Genomic DNA, 23,344 nt, shown 5'->3' with positions numbered 1-23,344 from the left:
TGGCGTCTGGTATTTGGATTGGAATTGGCATAGATTACTTGAATACTGGCTGCTTTCGCATACAAATAATTCAGTCTACTGACCCGAGATGCTGAAGATGCTATCAACTGCAATAGAAGTACTTGATTCTATAATAAACTTATGTATATGTTCATCAATTTGGTCCTCAACAAAACAAGCGATTAACATAAGAAAAAGGTAAGGAAAAAGACGACGATGGGACGAAAACGAAGAAACTAACGCCAGATTAAAACGCCAGTATATACATACCATGGTAACTTTCTGATCCCCCCTTCATTCGTCCTAGAAACCAAGCAGTGTGTTGAGTTTATCGACAGCGTTAGGCTCTAGACCTCCTTCGTCCTCCACTATTTCAATACAATCTGTTTCCGTACCCTCGACGACATTCTCCGTGGTACCTGTATTCTCCGTATCATGCTTCGGTGATGCTGCTGTCGCTGTTGCTGTTGCCGTTGTTGTCGCTGTCGGTTCATCGCACCCAGGCGTCAAGTTCTCAAGATCAAGTAGATTCGAGAACATCCCAAGGTCCGTGTTAGCCTGACCGGCAATTGTCGGTGGCGCTTTCGAGAATCCAAAGTCCAACAATTGATCCTGAAAACCAAAACTCTCTTCCACTCCAGGAGTCGGAAGTTTGATTGCGGGCGATGGATCGTCAGGTAAATGGTCATCACCAGTAAACAGGCCGAATGGATCCGATTGAGTTATCTTAGTGACATTGGCTTTCTGATCATCGGATTTCTGATCGCCTGGGACACGTTCGACTACGTTGTCGTGATCATCCGGGTTAGGGCTCGCCTCTTTGGACACGTTGGGCCCCTCATCGGACTTTTCAGTAGGTTTCCCCGGCGACTCGTAATGGCCCAAGGCTATCTTTCCGAGGATATGCGGTAGTAGCCAGGGGAAACTGATGAGAGGCAATTTGTGCATCTTGGGCGCTGATCTATGAAAAAGCTTCCCATCTGGTGGATTATCTTGGCGATGCTTGCTTAACGCTGCAGCCATCTCCTCATGCGTGATTCGATACATCGCCACTGCCAATGGTGCCAGCTGTTGGAAATTGCGCCCACCAACCTTCTCATAACACTGTTTGCGGTACATCTCCCGAAGCGACAATGAAATAGTTCCCAGTTCTTCGTGAAACTTATAATCCTTGCTCATATTCGCATGGCTCAACACAAACGTAGACCAAACCTCGAATTCGGTTTTGATTTCATGCTGTGCCATAATCCGACGCATCGCCGAGTCATATTCGTACTTGAGCTTCCTAGAAAACTCCATCAAGTCTTCAGTAACAGCTAGATCGCAATCCAGGATCCGTATGTCAAAGGGAAGTTCAAGGCCAGGAACAAAGTCAACACGTTCTACTGAATCGTAAAGTTGACCGAGGACTTTCTTCGAATGGTAGATCTGCTCCTTGCGTTTATGCCGTTTCTCCATGAAATGGGGCCACTTTTTCGGCTGTAGGGTGCGCACCATATTGGCCGGATTCCCCGTCTTGTTGTAGTCGACTGCATCGGAGTGAAGATGTGCGAGTTGCATGCACTTGTCGTTATCGACACCCTCTTCGAGGTAATCAGCCCAAGCAAGATGAGCATGCGCAATACAAGGAAGACAGTCATTCTTCATGTACGTAACGAAGAATGAGGTTATTTCGTCCACCGTAACTTCGTGGTCAAGGTCTCGAGCCTTGTTACTCGCATAATCCATTGGTTCGCGAAACCAATCTCCCGGGACCAGTTCCTCATCCCAGATAACCAGATAGTCATCTCCATCAAGGTCGCCTCCAGAACACATACTTGGAATGTCCCGATCTCCAGTCTGAGGCATGACGACCACATCTTGAAGATGACTTAGCTCTGGAACATTGACTGCTTTGACGACACGGATGTCTCCAGGATGTAGGGATGGGTTTCGGGCCAGAATACACACGCCTTCGATTACCTCGTACTTCCCGCCTTTGTCAGGTCGGGAAATTTGAAGGAAAATTTCGGGCAAGGCAGCCAATTTCTCTTCATATGAGGCACGTTTCGACGGCACGGAATTATGGAAATAGCCTTTGAGAGTACCAGTTTCGTCCATGCAGCCAAGGACAGAGGCACCCTGGTCGACCACAATCTTTGCCTTCTCTTTCAAATATTTCAGATGCCAGGCCCGCCATAATCTCAAGATTGACGTCAGGAATGGCTCCTGCGACTTTCGAAAACCATCCAGCACCATTTGACTCACAGTGAGAGTCATCTGATTCGGATCTACGTATTTCTTGAGCAAGTGGATAGCTTGGGGATCACTTGCCATGGCCTCGTCGAGGCTCTTCAACATGGTTCGCAGCCTAGCATGGAATACCTCGTCTCGAATACCAAGTGTTGATAAGACAATAATTAATTGTCTGTTGAGTGTTGCCAGGGAGAACTGTGACCAGCGAATGATTTCTAAGCCATTGTGGACCGCGGCGAATTTGTCCTGGCTGTCACGGATGTGCACTTCCTGGCGTTGAGCTTGTGAAGAGACCGTGAGCATTCCCTTGCTTCCTCCAAGACGGAACTGGAACGCTGAAGGCACATGGCCTGTAAGGGTTCTGATCTTCAATTCCGATGTGGCCATCTGAGCGAGAAATTTGGAGATCCGACCGACACCATCTGAAAAGGTGTATCCGTTGCGAACAACATCATCGATTTTACGAACTTGGACGGGACAGCCAGCAACGGCCCGAGTAGTCGAAAAGCATTGCCCTAACCTTGCAGCATATTTGGCGACATTTCTGATGTCGTTGAAATGGCCCATCCATGCACGAATGTTGGCGGCTGTGAGATTTGGCAAGGGCGCAAAGAAATAAGCACCATGCTCGCGAAACTGGGAGTTTCCGAAGGCAAGAAATTCGTAGTGCCTATCACCTATTGTGATACCGTTGGCCAAGGTGCGCTTAACTCGGGTAAACACTTCGTCCATCGTATTATCATTGGTTGAATTAATTCGACCGACTAACTTCTCATCCGTAAATCGAATGCGGAGGAAACGATCAGCATATTCGATGAAGTATCGAATGACACGATTCGAGATGTCAACACTTGGAGTGCTGTAATAGATGGTACTCGGAGTTATTCTGGCAGAGCGCATATAGCAACAATAGGGCGGTATCTTAGCATTGGTCATTCCTCGAATGAATTTGAAATCGAATATCTTCATTGGGTCGTGAAAAACTTTCTCTTTCATCGCCACATGCTCCAAGAGCTTTTTGGCATCCTTCTCACCGAGCTCGAGCAGCTTAGAGGCAAACTCCCGGGGCATGGTAAATTCTGAGAGATACCCATTTGAAAGGCAGACCTCGAGCTGATATCGCACAGAGAAGGGAAGATTGATATACTCTTCGTCAATAAGGTCATCCAGTGAAGACGACAAAGCCTTGTTTCGTGATTCCGACAGATCTATCCATCTCCAGATAGGTGGATTTTTTTGCTGGGTACTGTCACACTGAGTAAAACGGTCCGTATCCTCGATTGCCACATTGTAGTCCCTCAGGATATTACAAGCCAGCATCAGGCTCCCTTTGTCATCGGAATTCTTGGGATACATGATTTTGAAGGCATTCCAACGTCCTAACGTGAAATGATCAGCCTACGAACCCTATCAAAGTAGCTACTATTTCACTTACCGATGTCAATCACAGGGTTTTGCTTTCGTAGACTGATGGGCAAAGTAGCTTGTGCCTGGGGGTTGTGGACCACATGTGTTTGACGGTACCAAGTGTCTTCATCCCTCCAGGAAGTTTCGTCAACAAATGTGCTCTGGATGTTCTTGATGCGTCGATGGTAGATTGCAGGAGATTTCAAGAATGTAAAGTGAGACGTGCATCCGGACAAGGAATCGCGAGTTTGAAAGATTCTCGTCAATTGGGGGAAGGGAATTTTGAGACGGTACTCTTGATAGACATCCGCAGACGAGGTCGGCTTGTATATGGAATTGAAGATTGGGAGTTGGAAGTAGATAAATAAGGCCCTGCGTTTCAGGTCGAGAACCAGGGAAGGCTGCTCATTGAGCCCGGTCCCAACAGTGCGCATTGACATCATCGTGGTCTCATTAATGAGAACTCCGATGTCCAGTGACACGATTGGTAGCTTCTGTGGAAGGAGTCAGCATTCTGACAATTTCTGGGAGGGAATTAGAAACTTACAACTTCAGCTGGAAAAGAGATGTTGTGCTGGACTGGGCTGGGTATACGACAGACTTGTTGCTTGTTATCGAGTGTAACGAAGATAGTAGCCGGTTGACCATCGGGGAGGGTAATTATGTAGGTGTTCTTTCTCCAAAAATCTGTGTGAGGTGCAGGTCTTTCAAACAGTTACACGTCAGTTGAGTCGTGCTGGATGAAGAGAGAGGGAGAAGAAGACTAAAGAGACGAGGTTAGACTTACTTGAACCGAATCTTCCCCTTAGGATCTCTATTACCGTGAATATCCGTAAAGAGATCAATCGAAAAGATGCTACCCTCTTTGCTGAACGCCTTCCAGAGAGCGAAAGTGTCGGCCTCCAGCGGAACATTTGCGAGATTGACTGCCACCGTCTCCCAGTGCTTCCACCAGGGAAGTGGCTGAGAGGAGGGTTGTCCTGCCGTTTCTTTAGGACGGGTAGTAGTAGCGGTAGTAGGAAGAGGATGAGAAAGAGGAGGAAGAGCTGTAGCAGCAGCAGTTGTCAATGTCGTTGTCGTTGTCGTTGTCGTTGTCATCCTTGGGACTCGCCTTCTGCTCTTGCCCCTGCCCCTACCCCTGCCCCGCGAGAAGGAATGGTTGTGGCTGCGAGGAGGGGACAGAGTCAACATGTTCGCATTCCCGTCAACGAGGACTGACTTGTCTGAGGTATCAACGAGAGGCGAAGGAGACGAAGATGGGTATGAAGAGGAAAAAGTAGAATAATCGTCCAACGGTGAAGAAGATGAAGAAGAAGAGGAGGAGGTGTGAAAGCCAGGTGCAGGTGAATTGGCGTGAGGCCCGGCTGCCTGGTGTAGAATATTGCCCTCAGACCTTCCTCGCCTTGCATTTCTCCGTCGAGAAGGATGCGAAGGGAAAGAAGAAGACGAAAAATCAGAGGACGAAAAAGAAACGGAGCTCTGGGTGTCCATGACCTCGAAAGCTGCTGGATACTGGTGAATGGTAGGGTGGTTCTTTTCATTCACCTTGTGTGTCTCCAGCGCTTGTTCATGGAACTCCAACCGCTGCCGCCGCATTTTGGGGGTTCTGAAAGCACCTCGTCCGCGCTTGCTTTGGTTGTATCTCATTTTAACATTTCCTCCCTCCTCCATTGCGACTAGTGATTACTGATTGTGGTGCAATTGAGTGTAAACCGCCAAAAAAAAAAAAAAAAAAAACAGAGCTCAGCGCGAATCAGGATATTTATACGATCTGCCGTTTGTAGAAAGTAACACTCAGACACCTTGTTGCTGAGAAAAGCAATACATATGTAAGTTATGCATGGTGTCGCTACCATTCTTTATGCCAAACCTATTTGGTTCCACTGCATCAGCATGTCTAATCGGTCTTACAGATCATTATGGATAGCTTCTTGCATTGGAAGTCTGTGATGTACAGTATGAAAAGACAGGAGAATATTCTTGAGATCCACAAATGAGACAAAGGAACAGAAAAAGAAACGGAAATTAATGATTTTTCAGAAATAAACAAAAAAGACATCAGCAGTTCATCTCACACTAAAATATATGTGCTTGTCATGCAAATTAAATTATACATATGAATTGAGACGTGGCACATATCATGGTGATGCTGGGTCGTTTGCATCTGATAGAGAAGTGCTCGTGAAGAGGAAATCCTTGGTAAATTCCACGTCCATATCCAGGTCGAGCTCTTGAAGCTTGTTCCTATTTATATCAACTTGGCTCTCCGGAAATTGACTCTGGGCCTGCGACGGTCTAGGAGTCCGTTGGGATGCCGCTTGAGAATTTTCGTCAACGTCGTGCAGAGGTCTGCGTTCACGTTGTGGTAGACTGGTGTGACTTCGGGAAGGCAAGCCATTTGGCGTTGGGTCATGGTTACGGTTACGCGGCGCAGGAGCCAAATCCAACGGGATTGAATTCCCCCGTGGTCGCTTTGGGTTACGGCCGTTGGGGTTGGGAATTTCAAAACCAAAGGAATCGCCAAACAAGTGGTCGGCCTGGGATTGAGTTCCATCGTCATCCGGGTTGATTGCTCGTTGCACCGGAGTGATCTGCGTGGGCTCCAGAGTGGATCGAGATCGCTGTTGTTTGCTAGACAATTTAGTCTCTGAGTCTGGTTTGAAACCCATAACCGTCATGAGGCGACCAATGTGCTCCTGCGCTACGGAGAATTCGCGGGCCTTGGCGGCACGTTCATCCAGCAGTGATTGTATCTAAAGTACGCATCAGCTCGGAGTTCTGCCGGAATTGGAAGATGATAGATTACCTTTCTCTCCAGGTGACGGATCCGCTTGTCCTTTGTTTGCAGTTCCGCTGTGGCATTGGATGCGGCGGTCTGCATAGACTCATGCAAAGCCTTGTTGTCCTCTCTTTGTTTGGCATTCTGTTGGCGTAGACGAGTCAGCCAAAATTTAAACAGAAAAAAAGAACAGAGAAAGAAACAAGGATGAGAAAGGCAATTAATGCTTACCTCTGCACTGGCCTCAGAAAGCTGCATCTCATGCTGCTTTCTAAGCGTGTCCGTCTCACTTTTGAAATGGTCTTCAGCGTCGCGCAGTGTATTCCTTAGCCTGTTGGATCCAGATATTTCGTTCTCCAGCTATACAGAGTATTAACAGGCCATACTTGATTTATTTCCGGATGCAGAAGGGCGATTAGCATTACCTTTTGCTGTAGGTTCCCGATCTCCGAGCTCATTTGCTCCTTACTAGCCACCAGAACCAAGATTTCCTCGTCCTTTTGCGCCGCAAGTTGCTGGTTCGATACCGAGAATTCTTCAAGTCTGGAAACCTCTTTTCTTAGTGAGGCGACAGTTTCCAAAGTAGAGCCATTGTCCTTAGAGACCAGATCCAAAGTTTTCCGTAACTTCTCATTTTCTGCACGTTGTTCATGGTTCTCTGCTTGCAGCTCTTCGAGCAGATCCTCCTTTTCCGTCAAGGTGGCCATGAAGTCAAGTTCTTTCGTCCGTGCCTTTTCCTTTTCACTTTGGCTTGATTCCTCATAGGCGCATCGCTGGTCCTCCAGCTCCTTCTGTGCAGCTTCAAGACTGGTAGATAACTTCTCGATCCTCGTAGACGCAGCTTCCGCATGGCCCTCGAGATAAGACATATTCTGTTGCAGATCATTTATCGTACTGAACGCCTGTTGGAGTCGAGTTTCCAGCTCAAAGTTTTGTTGCCGCAATTTCTCTGCTTCGGAAGATGCGTTATTTCGTTCTTCCTCGATCACTCTGAGCGGTGCTTCCAAATTATAGCACCGATGCTCAAGATCGCGGCAAACCTCTTCAACCTTTTTCATCAGGCCATCGTGCGACATACGAGCGCTAGACCTGAGCGTATTTGATACCTCTGCTTTCCAGTCACGCCTCGGATTGGGCGACACTTGGCGGGGTTCGAGATAAGAGAGTTTGTCATAGGCATCAGAAGGCTTCACAGTAGCGAGAAGGCAGTTGCTTTCACACATGGTATTCTTGACCCGAGCGATGAATTTAGAGATGAGGCCGGCTTCTACCCGGAGCGCGCCGTCATCTTCCACATTTTGTGACATAGAAGCGCAGTAGTAAAGATCGAACAGGTCGATAAGCAATCCATTTTCAGCTGTAGACAGAGCGGCATAGCATATCTTCGATTCATTACATTGCGACTGGCGAGGAGATCGCGGGAAGCTCTCAATCAACTCCCTCATGGAGTCCCTTACCAAAGCGTGAGAGACTTCCGTCACGGCAGAAGACAAGCGAGGTTCTGAAATTTGCAATCCGGAAAGGATCAAGGTCGCGATTTGTATAGTGTTCATTTCCAGAGCAGGTGACTTCAAGGCAGAAAGTACGTAGTTCAACGAATCATGGAACGTGGACTTCCCAGAAATAATCTGGAAATGTCAGCGTTGTGCATAGCCAATCGCAAGCGAGAGAAGACATACAGCATTAGCTTCCACCAAGCGTGGGATAAGCCCAAGTGGTATAGCTTCTAAAACCTGGAGGCTATCGTTTGACAATAGTCCTTGCAGACCAAGCGCGAGTATCTGAGGAGGTAGAGTATTTGTCGGCAAAAGGGATATGAGGAACATTACACCCTGCCAAAGTTAGTTGCACTCATTCGCATCATTTGTCTATTCACCATACCATCATCTGCACCTCATAATTAATTCCTTCCCTTGTCACCTTCTCACAAAGTTTCGCAATCTTAGACGCATTTCCGGAAATCCACACCTGCTTCTGCTCGGGCTCAACAGTATCGCAGACTGCAATGGCTAATCTTACACTCTCTGCTGCCTCGCTGGGAGCCAGATTGTTGCAGTTAGCAGAGCAAGCAAGAATCACTCGCAAAACAACCAGATCTAAGGTTTTGAGACCGCGCTTGGACCCAAAGAAATGCCTGACATTGTGAAGCCAAGATGGCGGTTGAGGTCCGTATTCGTGTTCGTAGTCAAGCTTTTGCGATGAAGCGATACATGCGTAGGTCGATAGACAGAGCAAATTACCCATGTGGTCATCCATGTTGCGCAGCGTCTTGAGGAGCTCCCCTTGAAGCGTGGTCATTGTTTCAGCGGGGATGTCATATAGGGCCTTAGGTGAAGTTTGTAGTCCCGTCAGCAGATTGTTGATTGGTCGAATAGTATCCGCATTTGGGCACTTGGCCATGCGATGAACTAGTTTTGTGATAAAACCTGCAAGACGCGCCGGTGCAGTGAAACCCGAGGAAAGAGGTGAAGACAGCAGTGCCGTACATGTCGAAAGATACTGCAGCTTTGTGTTAGTCTCTTCTAAAAAAAAAAAAAAAAAAAAAAACTGTGACCAAGAGACTGACCTTCGATTCTTCAGTTTCGACGGCCTTTTGGAGGAAGTGGTCCAGGATTGCTGGATACCGTTCCAACAAGGCATCGCGAAATGCTGCTGCCGATGCTATAAAAGAGTTAGAACGTATCACAAATGCACTTATGACACCATGTATATCTCACCAAAGATGCCTATCAGTTCTAACGCGACGTTCGAGTAAGATAGCCCGTCAACAAGGACGTCGACTAAAGCCGCAACCTGGCATGGTTTGCAAAACGACCAAGAGTCGATCGCTGGAAAAGAAACTTGGCAGACAATGCCATAGAGATCCTAAAAAAAAAAAAAAAGCATTTCATTTTCAGTCTACTGATTCGAGCCGTAGGAGAGCGATTATCTGCTGATGACTGACCTGAAGAGAAGGCACATAAGGAGCCGTCACCACGCGCTCCACCTCGCGTACCAGAGAAACCAGCCTGTCCTGCATGGCATCCACGATGGCCAGTCTCTGTATATGTCGAACTTCTTTAATGTTTTCGATTCCTGGACCACAATTCCATCATATTCTGTCAACTTGAGCTTCAGTTTAAGTGAGTGAAGATGGAGGTCTGGTCGGCCGCTGGTTGCCCCATCAACAGAACCGAACCGAATCAGCTCTTTTACAATTGAGCCTCTACGACTATGAATCACAGCAGGAATATGATGGACTGAACATTGGAAATATACCATTGAATTTGGATATAATTTTCTAAGGTTATGGAAAAGAAAAGGAAGGGGGAGAGTATTAGTGTCCACTATTTTCACCTTCGGACCTTGGGCCGACTCGGACATACAATCCTCCAAAATCTATCTCAGTGAAGCGGGGATGCGGACCGCAACGACCGTACTTGTATTCAGGATGGACGAATCCCAGAGGACGATATGGTTTTTTTCATCCGAGTTCCTTCTCGGGCGAGTTCCGCATTTCTCATATTTAGCCTGGATGACGCTGCAGGGGAATGCCTTTAGCCCTGAGTACAGCTGCGGTTGATCTAGCAGAATTGTGATTACAACTCGCAGCTCAATTGACTTTCATCCTCTGAATATTATCTGATCAGAGTCTTATGATAGTAACATAGTATCTATATCTTTTTCTGAAAGACATATTGTTTGTCCATTCAACTATGCGACTCCCCACCGTTCCTCGGAGGCTTCCCCCGCATCTCCGTTTACTTTATCGCCGACCCCAGATTTGCCAGCCCACTCGCGTTGCTCGCCTGTACAGCACAACTTCCAGCAGCGAAGGGAAAGGGGACTACAATAATGCTGTGCGATCAGAATCATTGGCAGATAACGCCTCTTCTCCATCCTTCTGGAATACGAAGACATCTCTCATCGCCGCTGCAGCCGCCGCTGGTCTTGGATACACTTATGCGACCTTAAGCCAGCCTTCGCATTCGCAAAGCCCAAGTCTCTCGCAATCGCAAAGCGCAAAAAAGCCTCAATACGGCTCGATACAGGATTATGAAAAGGTGAATGGGCCTCGCGATTAGTTGTATAATCTTCGAAGGAAGTATTGCTGACGTATTTCGTGAATTAGGCCATTGTCGAACTGCGCGCTAAGCTAGGCGACGATGCGATTAGCACAGAAGAGGACGATCTGGAGCTTCATGGGTATTCGGAATGGTCTAGCGTAAATGCGGACCGTTTACCAGTTGCCATTGCCTATCCACAAACTACGGAGGACGTCTCGGAAATCGCGAAAATCTGCCATAAATACAAAATGCCCATGATACCTTACTCTGGAGGATCTAGTTTGGAGGCCAATTTCTCCGCTCCTTATGGTGGTATGACTATTGATTTCGCTCTTATGAACCGGATTCTGGAGCTACACGAAGACGACATGGACATTGTTGTTCAGCCGTCCATTCAATGGATGGACTTGAACGAGAAAATCAAGGACAGTGGGTTGTTCTTTCCCGTTGATCCTGGCCCGTCTGCAATGATTGGAGGCATGGTGGGCACAAACTGCAGTGGCACGAATGCTGTGCGCTATGGTACTATGAAGGATTGGGTCATCAACCTGACAGTCGTTTTGGCGGATGGTCATGTTATCAAGACAAGAAGACGTCCGCGCAAAACATCGGCGGGTTACAATCTGACTGGTCTGTTTGTAGGGTCTGAAGGCACACTGGGTATTGTGACTGAAGCTACTCTCAAGCTGGCCGTCACCCCAGAGAAGACCCGCGTTGGAGTCGTCGCATTCCCAACCATGCGTGACGCTGCATCGACCGCTATGCAACTCATTCGGAAAGGAATCCCAGTACAATGTATGGAAATCCTGGACGATGTACAGATGGACGTGATTAACAGGGCTGGTGGCACCGGACGTTCTTGGAAAGTCCTCCCAACGCTCTTCTTCAAGTTCTCCGGAACCAATGCTGGAGTTGCGGACAGTATCAGCCTGACCACTGAATTAGCCAAAGGTAACAATGCCAGTTCCTTCGAGTTCGCACAAAACGAGCGAGAAGGCAATGACCTATGGTCTGCGCGAAAGCAGGCTTTATGGAGTATGCTGGCCTTGCGAAAGGAAGGATCCGACGTATGGTCGACAGATGTTGCCGTCCCAATTTCCCGGTTGCCTGATATTATCGGTATGCTCGCACTAAAAAGCCTCTCATCCCTCTCAGCTAACCGAATTAGATATTTCTTCCAAGGAGATCGCCGGCCTGGGCCTTTTCGCCAGTATTCTCGGACACATCGGCGACGGGAATTTCCACTCAAGTATCATGTTCAACAGAGCTGACCCCGCAGAACTAGCGCGTGTCGAGAAAGTCGTTCATGACATGGTTGACCGTGCTATCGAGATGGAAGGCTCTTGCACTGTATGCACCCGTTGCAAAATCCATTGAAAAAGTAACTAACCATCGGACGTATAGGGCGAGCATGGCGTCGGTCTGGGTAAAAAGGGATCCCTCAAGAAAGAATTGGGCCTCGATACCATCAACGTTATGCGTAGTGTGAAGGCATCACTCGATCCACATTGGCTGCTTAACCCCGGGAAGATCTTTGATTTCGATAACGAGTCATGATATGGCATCTAGCGACGGATTCTTTCGAATTCACTAGCATTTGAGGCTATTGTATACGATAGCTATTGATATCTGGCAATACATACAGAGTATATCGGTAGAGAGTACCCCTGGGGTAAGTCGCCGATCAATAATAATATAGGCCGTGGCCGTACCGTAGGCAGTGGAGTATGCCGACTAGCCAATGATATGTGCTAATTTTTTTGAGCGCTGAGTCACCGCGGGGCAAAGAGCGATATCGCTGTTCGAGACTGGATTGCCACAAGTTATCGTTCTTCAACTTCTCAATAAGCCGCTAAAGTGGTAAGTACTAGCAGATTGCCCTGTTAGAATAGGTTGTCTATTTGACCGGAATTGGTGATTTGCGCATTGGTGTCGCCAAATGACGAGACTCGCGCATTCGTCCCTTGCGGGGCAATGCAATATCGAGCCCTTGCTCAAGTCGCTTAAGTCTCAAGGCCAGCTGATTGCAAACTACCTTTCCTGACCAAATTATTATTACTTGACTTGCGTTGGATATTGTTATATGAGCTGAGAAATCCCAGGCTGACAAGCAATCTACAGTGACTTGACAGATTCAGCAAAATGGCTCCTGCGATCGCTAAGAAGAAGTGCGGTACGAATTCCCTTTGATTCTAGCGCCCACCGTTCCCAATGCTTATTACGAACAGGTGTCCTCGGAGCTACGGGCTCTGTCGGCCAGCGATTTATCCTACTCCTCGCAGAGCACCCTCTTTTAGAGCTCCACGCCCTCGGTGCATCTGAGCGCTCTGCCGGCAAAGCGTACAAGGATGCTGTTAAGTGGAAGCAGGCTAGGCCTATGTCTGAAGCCTTGAGCAACCTTGTCGTTCGCGATTGCAAGGCTGAGAACTTCAAGGACTGTGATCTCGTCTTCTCCGGGTTGAACAGCGACATCGCCGGTGATACTGGTGAGTAGATGCCATTCTTCAATGAAGACCGTGAGGACCCCGGTACTGACGAGTATTCCCGTAAAGAGATGGAATTCATTAAAAACGAGATCCCCGTCTTCTCAAACGCTAAGAACTACCGCAAGCACCCCACTGTTCCTCTCGTCGTCCCCACCGTGAACCCCCAGCACATGGACTTGATCCCGCACCAGAGACAACAGTTTGGTTTGAAGAAGGGATTTTTGATTTGCAATTCGAACTGCGCTGTTATCGGTGTCGTTATCCCATTCGCCGCTCTCCAGGCTAAGTTCGGTCCCGTCGAGGAGGTTGAAGTCTTCACAGAGCAGGCAGTGTCCGGTGCAGGATACCCTGGCGTTTCCAGCATGGACATCGTGGACAACGTCATTCCCTACATTAGCGGCGAGGAAGACAAGCTTGAGAACGAGGCGCAGAAGATCCTGGGTTCTCTAAACGCAGACGCTACTGCTTTTGAAGAGCAGTCCAGCCTGCGGATCGGCGCTACTTGCACCCGTGTGGGTGTCACCGACGGTCACATGGCTTTCGTTTCTTTGCGTTTCAAGAACCGTCAGGTACCAAGCGCAGAGGAGGTCAAGCAGGCCTTGAGAGAATACCAGTCTGAGGCCCAGAAGCTGGGTTGCCCATCTGCTCCGGAGCAGGCCATCAGAGTGTTCGATGAGCCCGACCGTCCGCAACCCAGACTCGACCGTGACATCTCGAGAGGATACACTGTTAGCGTCGGACGTGTCCGTGATGGACTGCCGGGTGGCTACTTCGATTTGAGATTTGCTGCTCTCTCTCACAACACTGTTATCGGTGCTGCGGGATCATCTATCCTCAACGCCGAAGTCGCTGTGATCAAGGGCTACATCTAAATGATATCCAAAAAGTATAGATCTAGCAGTTTAGATGGCGTTAAATACCATTTTTTTTTGTACAGTCCATCAGGACTTGACCATCGCGAATTCCCTGTCTAGGTTAGCGTATGTTATGTAATCACTAAATACCCACAGGGCTAAAGGGCCGCAAGAGTCTGGATCAGTACTAGCGCTAGGGCTCACTCCACAAGCACTATCCGCTAAGCGAGGATTGGATTATCAGCGTTGAACTCCCGACTCGGTCTGGTTTTTTCTCATCGCGACACTACGACAACTAACCCGGTCAAGTCGACAAAGCAGTCAAGATGCCTCGCGGACCGTAAGTGTTTCCGTTCGCCATTTGCATGCAGACACGGAATTCGATTGTTTGAGGAAAGAAAGAAATCCTGGAGGAGAGCAAATTCGAATTGCCGTGGCCTGCAACCATTACTATGTCGCAAGGATACAGACTGATGTGAATTCTATAGTACTAAGCACCAGAAGCGCCTTAGTGCGCCCTCGCACTGGCTCCTGGACAAAATGTCCGGAACCTATGCCCCCAAGGCCTCTCCTGGTCCTCACAAGCTCCGGGACTGCCTTCCCTTGATCGTCTTCATCCGTAACCGGTACGAATCGACACTCCGATGATAAAGAAATTCAGTGAAGGAGGATTTGCGCTGATGCGTTGGTTGAATATAGTCTCAAGTACGCCCTGAACGGTCGCGAGGTCAAGGCCATCATGATGCAGCGTCTCATCAAGGTCGACGGCAAGGTCCGCACCGACACCACCTACCCCGCTGGTTTCATGGACGTCATCTCTATCGAGAAGACCGGCGAGAACTTCCGTCTCATCTACGATACCAAGGGCCGTTTCACCGTCCACCGCATCCAGGCCGAGGAGGCTGAGTACAAGCTCGGCAAGGTCAAGCGTGTTCAGCTCGGCAAGGGCGGGATCCCATTCTTGGTTACGCACGATGCGAGAACGTGAGTGCTTGCTCTCTAAAAGTTCCGTGTCATTCAGTCGTTGGACCAAGCTTTGGTTGATCGGCGGAGGACGAAAAGAACTTGCAGTATTCCCTTTAGGAGTTCCTTTGCTGCGAAAATCAGTAAGAACTCTGCACTGGAACAAGTAATGCTAATTATGTGTTTCCTACAGCATCCGTTACCCCGACCCCGCCATCAAGGTCAACGACACCGTCAAGATCGATCTTGCCACCGGCAAGATCGTTGACTTCGTCCGCTTCGACACTGGCGTTGTTGTCATGTGTACTGGTGGTCGTAACATGGGTCGTGTTGGTGTCATCACTCACCGTGAGCGCCACGACGGTGGTTTCAACATTGTCCACATCAAGGACGCTGTTGAGAACACCTTCGCCACCCGTGAGTCCAACGTCTTCATCATTGGACAGGACAAGCCCTGGATCTCCCTCCCCAAGGGCAAGGGTGTCAAGGTATGTTATTCTTCAGTCCCTCAAGCTTAGAAGATCATGTCTTAACTGTATTCTAGCTCTCCATTGCTGAGGAGCGTGACCGCCGCCGTGCCCACGCTATTGCCCAGTAAGCTTACCACTAAATGTGGTACGGTGAGTGCATTCGGATGTCAAGGCTCAAGCATTCTCCACCAAGTCCGCTGGGGAGACGGCGTCTTGTCTCTGCTTTGTGGGCCTTTATGATGCCGGTTTACGACCAAAAAGTCTTTCCTGCAGGACGCATAATAGGGTTCGTTTACTGTTCCGTAGGAATAGATAGGAAAAGCAACGGGACGAAAGTCTCAATCACAAAAGATATGATACCACTCTGATTTTCTCAGCGATTGAATCGTTTGCATCTTTGTTATCTATCCTTTACCCGTAACATTCGTAGGGCAGGCGGGCAGGCGGACCGTCCGGTCTCCCCGCACACATGCGCTGCTAGCCCAGAGTTTGTCGTCGCCGGTTCCTTGAAGATCCCGGTATCCCTTCGGGCCTCAGACGCGAAGCTGCATAATGCAGCTGTTAGTACCCTTTCTTCGATCACCGTCTTACGACTCATATCACCAGACCAACCCCTCAGTGGGTTGACTGAGCACGGCGCGTACAACCTACTCATGTCCGCGTCCATGTGGTCTGTCTCCGAGTCAATCCCAGACCGATATCGCGGGGATAACGGGGATAATCAACCAACCTTGTTAAGTACAGCAGCCCCAAAGTATATCACAGTCTTAGCGCTCCGTATACGGAGTGCTTCGTTACCGTCTACCAGGATCGCATCGCGAACCGGACCGGACCCAGACACGTGTTATCCGAACGGATATGATGCATCATTATCACCGGCAGCCGCTCGTACTCCACCTTCTTATTCAAAATGGGTGCATTGAAGTAGTACCATGGTTGACGGTCCTTGTCCGGTGTCGGGTATAGGGTGATTGCGCATTGCTGCTATTGCATGCGTGGTTTATCCATGGTCCTTGTGTGCTTACTTGCGTATGTGTTTGTAAGGGATTGATTGCTATGTTGAACTCGTTGTAAGAAGCGCATAAGAGGACCGGGGCATCAAGATGTTTACTCTGTTTCATCAGCGCCAATCGATTTTCCTAATGGACACGGAGTAATATTCCGTGACGGTTTTTAATATAGTTTGTGATTAATAGTACCGTTTACTATGACGATCTCACAATCCTGACCGACTCCAATCATACCCCTCCTCCACTTTTTGTATTCAGAGCCCTTTCGGGTTATTTTCTTATGCAAATCGGGAGGAACGCGCCAATCATGGTGGCTCGCTACAACGAATGAGAACATAGCAGCAGGATCAATTCTATCGATCTTGTGGTCAGATGGACTCTAGAGCTCGAGGCGTTAGTACATGCGGAGTACGTACAGCGTACTTGCAATCCCATTGCGACATAAGAGTATGCTGTATTCTGCACCTGACGGGGAAAGCCCTGGTTGAGTCCATCCAGCAAGCAAACAGCAAACAGCGATGATTCAACTCACATTGCAAAAGATCTTCGGCGGTCTTACTCCACTCTTGCGGGAGAAACGGAGGCGAGATGAGACAGGGTGGCCTACTGGTTATCCGAGATTTGCAAGATATGCAAAGAGCAGCGTGCAGAGAATGGACTACAACTACTGTAAATACTACTGCACAGCACCAGCACACAAAACTAAGTCGGTGGGCGTTCCTCTCGTCCGAACCTAGAGATTCAGCTTGAACGTTCCCTCCACCGACATCGCTTACGCATTTCATGCATACTTTGTTTGCTCACTGGGCTTTAGAGTGGGATGGATGATTGGTACATAGATAGACAGTTGTCACACAGGCCCCGGGGTAATGGAATGACAGGGGAGATAGAGTCGGAAAGTGTCTCGGTCTCTCTCCTCATGGCAAATCCCGGAACATGGCAAAGCACGCACAGACAGAGACACCAACCATTAATTTCCAGCTGGTCCATGATGAAATGCAGAGTGTGCCGATTTTCATGCAAGATGGTCCACTTGGCTAGATATTTGGAGAATTGAAAAAAAAAAAAAAAAACAATTGGCAGTCTCGGCATTTTGACTAGCGAGTCAAACCCGAGAAACTCAATGATGTCAAAGCCAGCAAACTCCAGACTAGTTGTGACTTCTTGCGGTCACTCCGAGTTGAAGATCTGAATATGGGAGTACGGGGAAGTAGTCTTTGCACCGTTTAAAGAGCACCAGGTAGAAAAGAAAAGCTCACAAAAAACAGACAGAAAAAGGGATGCGTGCTCATATCAGATGAGCATCTGTGGTTGAGTCGTCTGTTGATCCCAGATATCATGACCATCATCGACATTCCACGATTTATTGGAGACAGTCCGTCAGTCAATCAAACAATCCATCCATCCGCTATGGGTCACAGACGGCATTCAGCATCCGTCTCAATTCTCCAACTCTCTTTCTGTCTTAACGAAGTGTCTCCATCATGCACCTCAATAATACACAACTCCTTTCGGTATGCTATTGTGTACCGGTATTACAATGGTTTAATATCGGTCACAATTAATTACAGGACGGCGGGGACCGGGAACCACCATGACGGCGATGGCATTCAATCCAATCCATGGGACTGCACCGAACGGATCCGATTCGGATCGTCGCGCCTCCCGACCGATAATAGGCATTGACTGCTGCAACAAAGACACGGATCACGGTTGCTGTCAATGTCGTGGAAATGCCTCTGGATTTTGATTGCTTCCAAACCCGTATATCTGTACATTTTATATGCAGACGGAGTCCTGATTGCTCCGTATGCCGTGCTGTGACTGAGTATGGAGCACTCAAAGTGGCAACATTGATGGCTCCCGCCAAGGTTTGCTCCAGTCTTTCTGGAATAGTTCGAATCCCGTTCCTGGAAAGACTCTCACTAGTCGTTTCCTTAATACCCTACGGAGTACCCGCCTGATGAGATGAGTGTTGCTACTATTGAACCTGGCCCACGGTTTCGGTAACTCTAGGAAAGATTGAATTGTCGAATGAATGGATTCAAACGCCTTACCGGGGAAATGGATGATCACCCAAGTTCACGGATAGTCGAATACGCGGAGCCCTTTTAGGCCCTCGGATTGAATCTTCCAGAATCATATTATTTGAGCTCTGTCCTATGAGACCCGGATATTGCGATTCTTTACTCCTCCAGTGGAGAGTACAGTTCCGCGACTGACCGCTTCTCCTTGATGATTGATTGGAGTGTGAGTACCCAATATTGTCCGATGTGGCAGTGGTTTTAGTATTATTACAACCGATTTCATGACTATTATTATTATAGACCCCGTATCGGTGCCAAAATCGGAGCATGCGTACAATACAGGAAGCTAACGGCAAGGCCGAGAAGCAACGCATCTGTTTCCATCGCCGATGGCGAATTCCGCCCAGCTCAAGCTGAACAGCTTGACTTTTACGAACACTCACTCGTGCAGGGAGTTCAAAGGAAGCCCCTGGACAGCAGATCACTCATAGACTTGTGACGAGTTAGCTTTTTGAGTGATCCCAGTTGCGGCTAAATGGGTTGCGTGCGGCCCTTTCCGGCCAGGTCATCTACTTTCTTCCCCCCCTAAAGTTCCCGTGGATTTGAAACTAAACCGCCCCAAGACCCGGCTGTCTGGGACTTGGATCAGCGGATTTTTTTCTTTTCTTTTTCTTTTTCTTTTTCTTTTTCTTTTTCCTTTTTTCCCTTTACTTCTCGTATTGACGGTTATGTATTGAGTTATATTATTATGGAGCGGGGACGAAGTATGTACGGAGTGAAATATGGATTCAAGATGTTGCTCGCTTCTGCCACAGCCTCGCTAGGATATTTAAATGCCACCCACTTACGTATCGTATTACGATATAACGGTAAAGGATGTTTATTACTGGTAACATGCAATATAACCGACTCGACACTCCACGAGCACTCCAGGCTACACTTGGGAATGAATCATGGTCATCCATCCTGCTCGCTTTGCAATCGAGATCAAGCGCCGATGATACTGTCGCACCCTTCATTCTCAGGAACCGCACCAAGCCCATAGAACTGTGTCATTTGCCAACGGCAACCTTTCGGAGTGCAGGTCCATAGTCCTGAATATCCCTTAGACTATGACGCAAAATCGAAGATTAGTTATGGGGATAAACATGGGGTACATAATGCAATAGCCCCTTCTTGCGGTATGACATCTACAACGGCCTTTTGTTAACTCCTTAGGGAGGTTGATGGACATCTTCGCTTGGTATCCAATGACATCAGATCAGATTAGGGACTGCTCAGGATCATGCAGGAACGACCACTCTCTCAAGCCACTATCGGCCCTTTAATCTGGAGAGATAAGGAACAAGTAATTATGATCTCAACTATGGCTTTCTGAGCGTCTTCATGACTCGAATACGATGGGATTCTCATGCCTTACGCATTACCATTTTAACATTGATTGTACCTGCCTGGTCAAAAATACGGGGTGAAATACCAATACCGGTAATTCACCGTCCCCCGTAGTAATTCCACCACGTCCTCGACCAATTTCCACGCCAGAGGACGAAGACTTGCAGCCCAGAAACTATTGCAGGATGATATTCGATATACGCTGTGCTCTGTGCACTCTCGCCATGCGTACTGGATTAATTACAGCCGTTCGTTTCCTCGTGTGTTAATAATTTCGTTCAACGTGGCAAAAAAAAAAAAGAGTTAGATAAATAAGGGCAAATCATTGAGCACCCGTCACCTACATAGTATAACTGTCCCCAGTCGCGCTCTGATCTTCATCTGTGGGCTTCCTTTCTCCTCCTTCTAGTAGCTGTCTGTGTTGCTGTCGATGCTGGTATTTTCTTATTTCTAGTCCGGGCTGCCCCTCTTTTTCTTTTCTTTCCCCTTCCTTCTGCATATCTCAATACATACCCTTTTCTAGTGCTCCTCGTACCAAGATCCTCTCTTTGTCCACCCAGCTGGCTCTGGTGATCCTTTTTCTTATCGTCTTATAGAAAGGATAAAGAGATTAATTTTTCATGTGTGATAATTCCCATTGATTCCATGCTGGTGAATTGCACCCCTCCGGTCCGTTGAGATGAACTTCGTCATCAGCCCATACGAAAAGACCGCTTTCGGGCCAATTTTTACTACAGCAGAAGATACCAGTCCCTATCTCGCAGTGGATAATGGAATGGATTCCTTCATTTCTCTCACTCCCCAGTCTCCTCTAGCGGAATCAACCTTTGTCCCGGTGCAGTCGACCTACCCCTCCCTGTTCCGGCCAAGTGCAGAACGGCCTCATTTCTCCGTCTCATACAAGTGGTGGGAGGATGAAGCTACGACTGTTCTCTGGGCATTCGATGCTGGGGAGATTCAACGGGTGATTCGATACGGACTATTTCCGGATGAGAATCTCCCGCGTACGGCTCTGCAGAGTCGGAATGAGAGTACTGTTGACAGCTTTCTATTCACGCTTGTACAGCCACATGAAAGGCCATTTATTGCCAATCTGTCGCATGTCCAGAAGGTCGAGGAGATCCTGCGGCGATCCAAGGGCACGAGCCCAGCGCTTGTCCCCTGGAGCTGGTTTCCGTCGGTGATGAGCCGTGAGCAGGATCCGGAGGCTATTGCCAAAGCAATTGATGCTGAGAGTCGGTTGCATTTTACTCGAATTCCTTTTGAGGAGTGGGTGCGGTACTCGTTAGGTTACCGGTCTACTTTGGTCGATTCATTTTTGGAGGAGCATACGAAACTCTTCCATCACCTCCTACACTACTTTGATGGGTTACCAGAGGAGCTTAAAAGGTATGCTGAGGTTGAAAAGGTTTGTCTGCTCCCTGTTCTGTCGTCTTATCATGACCAACGTTTAGTGGCAGATGCTGATGGCTGTTCATAGCATTTGCGAAAGCGGAGCCCGTTTGCTCATCGGGCTTTGGTGCAATCCTTGCTCACCGTGCAGTCTGGTGGAGAGCAGCGGCCTCCATTGAGCCCGGTGCCTGGATTCGACTTCGTCGCAGGCCCAATTCAGCGCCTTTTCAAAGAACATCCCCCAAGCCTAACGGCCATTCTGAAGGTGCTCTGTGTTCTAGAGGTCAGGTTCCGAAGTATGTATCTGCACATTCCTGAAATGGACTGGAATGAGAGCTTCGACACCACCGTTACTTTCTTCGAGGACGTGCTTGCCTCGACTTCGGCGGTTGACTTGGCTCGCACGTTGACCACTACCGACGAGGGCCACTTTTCCGAACTGGATGAGCAAGGCCTCATGACAGAGGGCCCTGTGGCGCGGCAAATTATCGTGGAATGGCACAAGCTGAGCATGGCAGTTTGGGAAGCATGTTCCGCATTGCCGGACTTGATAGCATATATCCAAGAATGTGTACAGGTGAGTGAACATTTCAATTGATACTCATGAGGGCACTCAAGCATTCCAACCCACGATCGTGTGTGATGTCTCTTCTTCCGGTGTCTGATCTCCCCTTTTCATGCCCATCTACTAATCAAAGTATGCAGGCTCTCTTCCTCATTCGAAACTACCATTCGTTAACGGCGATGCTGAACGGTCTCCAAAAATACAGCATCTTGGCTATGACATTCAACAACGTGAACAGCATCACAGGCACGGTGACCCTGGGTCCCGTCCTTCCAGCTGACCTATTCTACCTCCTGAACCCATTCCACAACTACCTCGCGTACCGGCAACAATTCCACGAGGCCCCGGGAATTCCTTTCCTCCTGCCTCATATCAGAGAATTCAAGCAACACGGCCAGGGCGTACTACGCCAGTTGTTCCAGGAGATTCAGATCCCTCTTCCTTGAGCTACCGGTATTTTACAGTATGAGCCGTTGTTGTGGTCGTCGATTTGTATATGCGATCTCATGAGATATGACCGCTTCCATTGTGGTGATTGATTGGTTGATTGGTTGATTCAGCAGAGTACGTGGTACATGGTGCTTTTTGATTATTTGGTTTGGTTTTGGGTTTGATTTGGGCGCGCTAGTCGCGCTTTCTTTGTTCTTGTTTCATCAGATTGGATCTTTTCTTGTTTTTTATGCTAATGGCTGGGATAAAAGCCTTGGATAGAGGCGTATGGGTTAGAGTTATAGTGTATTTTTAGGGTATGGGTTAGTTGAATCTATAAATTGTTCCGCATGATATCATTTTCTCGAGTTCTTAGAACCGGCCAATCAACTTCAGTGTTGATATACCACGGCCTTGTCTTGAGTCTACCACAAATTAATGAATCTTCCCACTCACAACACATAAAATAGCAGAAATGTCTTCCCACCTCCTCCAGTTTCCATCCGCCCATCACAACCCCTCCCAAGAAACCACCCTCTACCTCCTCCCCAAAGTCTCCCCCCGCTGTGCAACAGACTACACCATTAACAATGCCATAAATGGCAAAGCAGTCTTCAGAGTCACAGGCAAGAAATATGGCTCTACTCCAGGACGTGAGTTCCGCGATGAGTCCGGGTTACCGCTTTTCAAATTGACGAGAGGTGCTGTGCTATCTAGATGGCCGTGGAGAATAACATTACCGGATAATAAAGAGAAGGATTTGGGGAGGGTTTGTGCCAGGGATCCTTCAATGAAAATCAAACTTCATATTGCGCGGAATTGTGTTATTGGGGATCGGAAACGAGAGGATGAGATGGTCAGGTTGGAGGTTCGGCGAACGACGACGCTATATATGCTTGGTGTGCTTGTTGAGGATGGCGATAATGAGGAGAAATGGAAAGTTGCAGATATCAGAGAGTGTGTGGAGAGGAATAAGACTGTCGGGCATTGGCCTGGCGGGCCTTACGATCATGTGCCGCCGAAACGGGTTCTGGATATGAAAGTTGCGGAGGGGTGGATTTGTCGATTTTGAGTTGTTATTATGTGAGAGTACCATACAAGCTTAAGTATGCTATCATGAGAATTTTATCTAGAATCAAACGGCCACAATTTATCAGCCTTCTCAACTGTCAACCCATCACCGTTTGCTTCAGCCTTCCTCGCAGTCTCAATCCACTCATCATACGCAGCCCCCTATGAGCATCTTTTGCAGCATCCCAGACCTCATTCGGAACCCATCCATCAGAATC

At 48.2% G+C, this 23,344-nt stretch overlaps 7 protein-coding genes across 7 annotated transcripts; 5 read left to right on the top strand and 2 right to left on the bottom strand.

Annotated features, from left to right (window-relative positions):
* Positions 1 to 303: 303 nt before the first annotated feature.
* Positions 304 to 5,238, bottom strand: ACHE_70399S (RNA dependent RNA polymerase; the record flags this gene model as incomplete). The annotated part of the gene is made up of 4 exons (XM_043282727.1): positions 304 to 3,614; positions 3,671 to 4,136; positions 4,190 to 4,346; positions 4,430 to 5,238. The coding sequence occupies 4 exons, from the start codon at positions 5,236 to 5,238 to the stop codon at positions 304 to 306; spliced, it is 4,743 nt and encodes a 1,580-aa protein (XP_043140078.1).
* A 542-nt stretch (positions 5,239 to 5,780) lies between these two features.
* Positions 5,781 to 9,440, bottom strand: ACHE_70398S (uncharacterized protein; the record flags this gene model as incomplete). The annotated part of the gene is made up of 9 exons (XM_043282726.1): positions 5,781 to 6,395; positions 6,449 to 6,565; positions 6,653 to 6,781; positions 6,847 to 8,049; positions 8,101 to 8,253; positions 8,303 to 8,920; positions 8,988 to 9,082; positions 9,139 to 9,286; positions 9,366 to 9,440. The coding sequence occupies 9 exons, from the start codon at positions 9,438 to 9,440 to the stop codon at positions 5,781 to 5,783; spliced, it is 3,153 nt and encodes a 1,050-aa protein (XP_043140077.1).
* A 676-nt stretch (positions 9,441 to 10,116) lies between these two features.
* On the top strand, positions 10,117 to 12,024 carry ACHE_70397A (FAD-binding oxidoreductase; the record flags this gene model as incomplete). The annotated part of the gene is made up of 4 exons (XM_043282725.1): positions 10,117 to 10,464; positions 10,533 to 11,586; positions 11,636 to 11,817; positions 11,872 to 12,024. 4 exons carry the CDS (start codon positions 10,117 to 10,119, stop codon positions 12,022 to 12,024), a joined length of 1,737 nt encoding a protein of 578 aa, XP_043140076.1.
* A 585-nt stretch (positions 12,025 to 12,609) lies between these two features.
* ACHE_70396A (aspartate-semialdehyde dehydrogenase family protein) lies at positions 12,610 to 13,825 on the top strand (the record flags this gene model as incomplete). The annotated part of the gene is made up of 3 exons (XM_043282724.1): positions 12,610 to 12,640; positions 12,696 to 12,953; positions 13,020 to 13,825. 3 exons carry the CDS (start codon positions 12,610 to 12,612, stop codon positions 13,823 to 13,825), a joined length of 1,095 nt encoding a protein of 364 aa, XP_043140075.1.
* A 308-nt stretch (positions 13,826 to 14,133) lies between these two features.
* On the top strand, positions 14,134 to 15,368 carry RPS4 (40S ribosomal protein eS4; the record flags this gene model as incomplete). Its single annotated transcript, XM_043282723.1, has 5 exons — positions 14,134 to 14,147; positions 14,296 to 14,433; positions 14,507 to 14,791; positions 14,964 to 15,258; positions 15,315 to 15,368. 5 exons carry the CDS (start codon positions 14,134 to 14,136, stop codon positions 15,366 to 15,368), a joined length of 786 nt encoding a protein of 261 aa, XP_043140074.1.
* Positions 15,369 to 20,348: 4,980 nt separating this feature from the next.
* On the top strand, positions 20,349 to 22,072 carry ACHE_70394A (uncharacterized protein; the record flags this gene model as incomplete). Its single annotated transcript, XM_043282722.1, has 3 exons — positions 20,349 to 21,077; positions 21,150 to 21,638; positions 21,767 to 22,072. 3 exons carry the CDS (start codon positions 20,349 to 20,351, stop codon positions 22,070 to 22,072), a joined length of 1,524 nt encoding a protein of 507 aa, XP_043140073.1.
* Positions 22,073 to 22,530: 458 nt separating this feature from the next.
* Positions 22,531 to 23,127, top strand: ACHE_70393A (uncharacterized protein; the record flags this gene model as incomplete). The annotated part of the gene is made up of 1 exon (XM_043282721.1): positions 22,531 to 23,127. One exon carries the CDS (start codon positions 22,531 to 22,533, stop codon positions 23,125 to 23,127), a length of 597 nt encoding a protein of 198 aa, XP_043140072.1.
* Between the last annotated feature and the right edge of the window lie 217 nt (positions 23,128 to 23,344).

This window comes from Aspergillus chevalieri, chromosome 7 (genome assembly GCF_016861735.1).
Source record: "Aspergillus chevalieri M1 DNA, chromosome 7, nearly complete sequence".
In the NCBI taxonomy this organism is placed as follows: Eukaryota; Fungi; Ascomycota; class Eurotiomycetes; order Eurotiales; family Aspergillaceae; genus Aspergillus; species Aspergillus chevalieri.
Note: the sequence above shows the minus strand (reverse complement) of the source record. Positions and strands in the feature narration are given on the sequence as shown.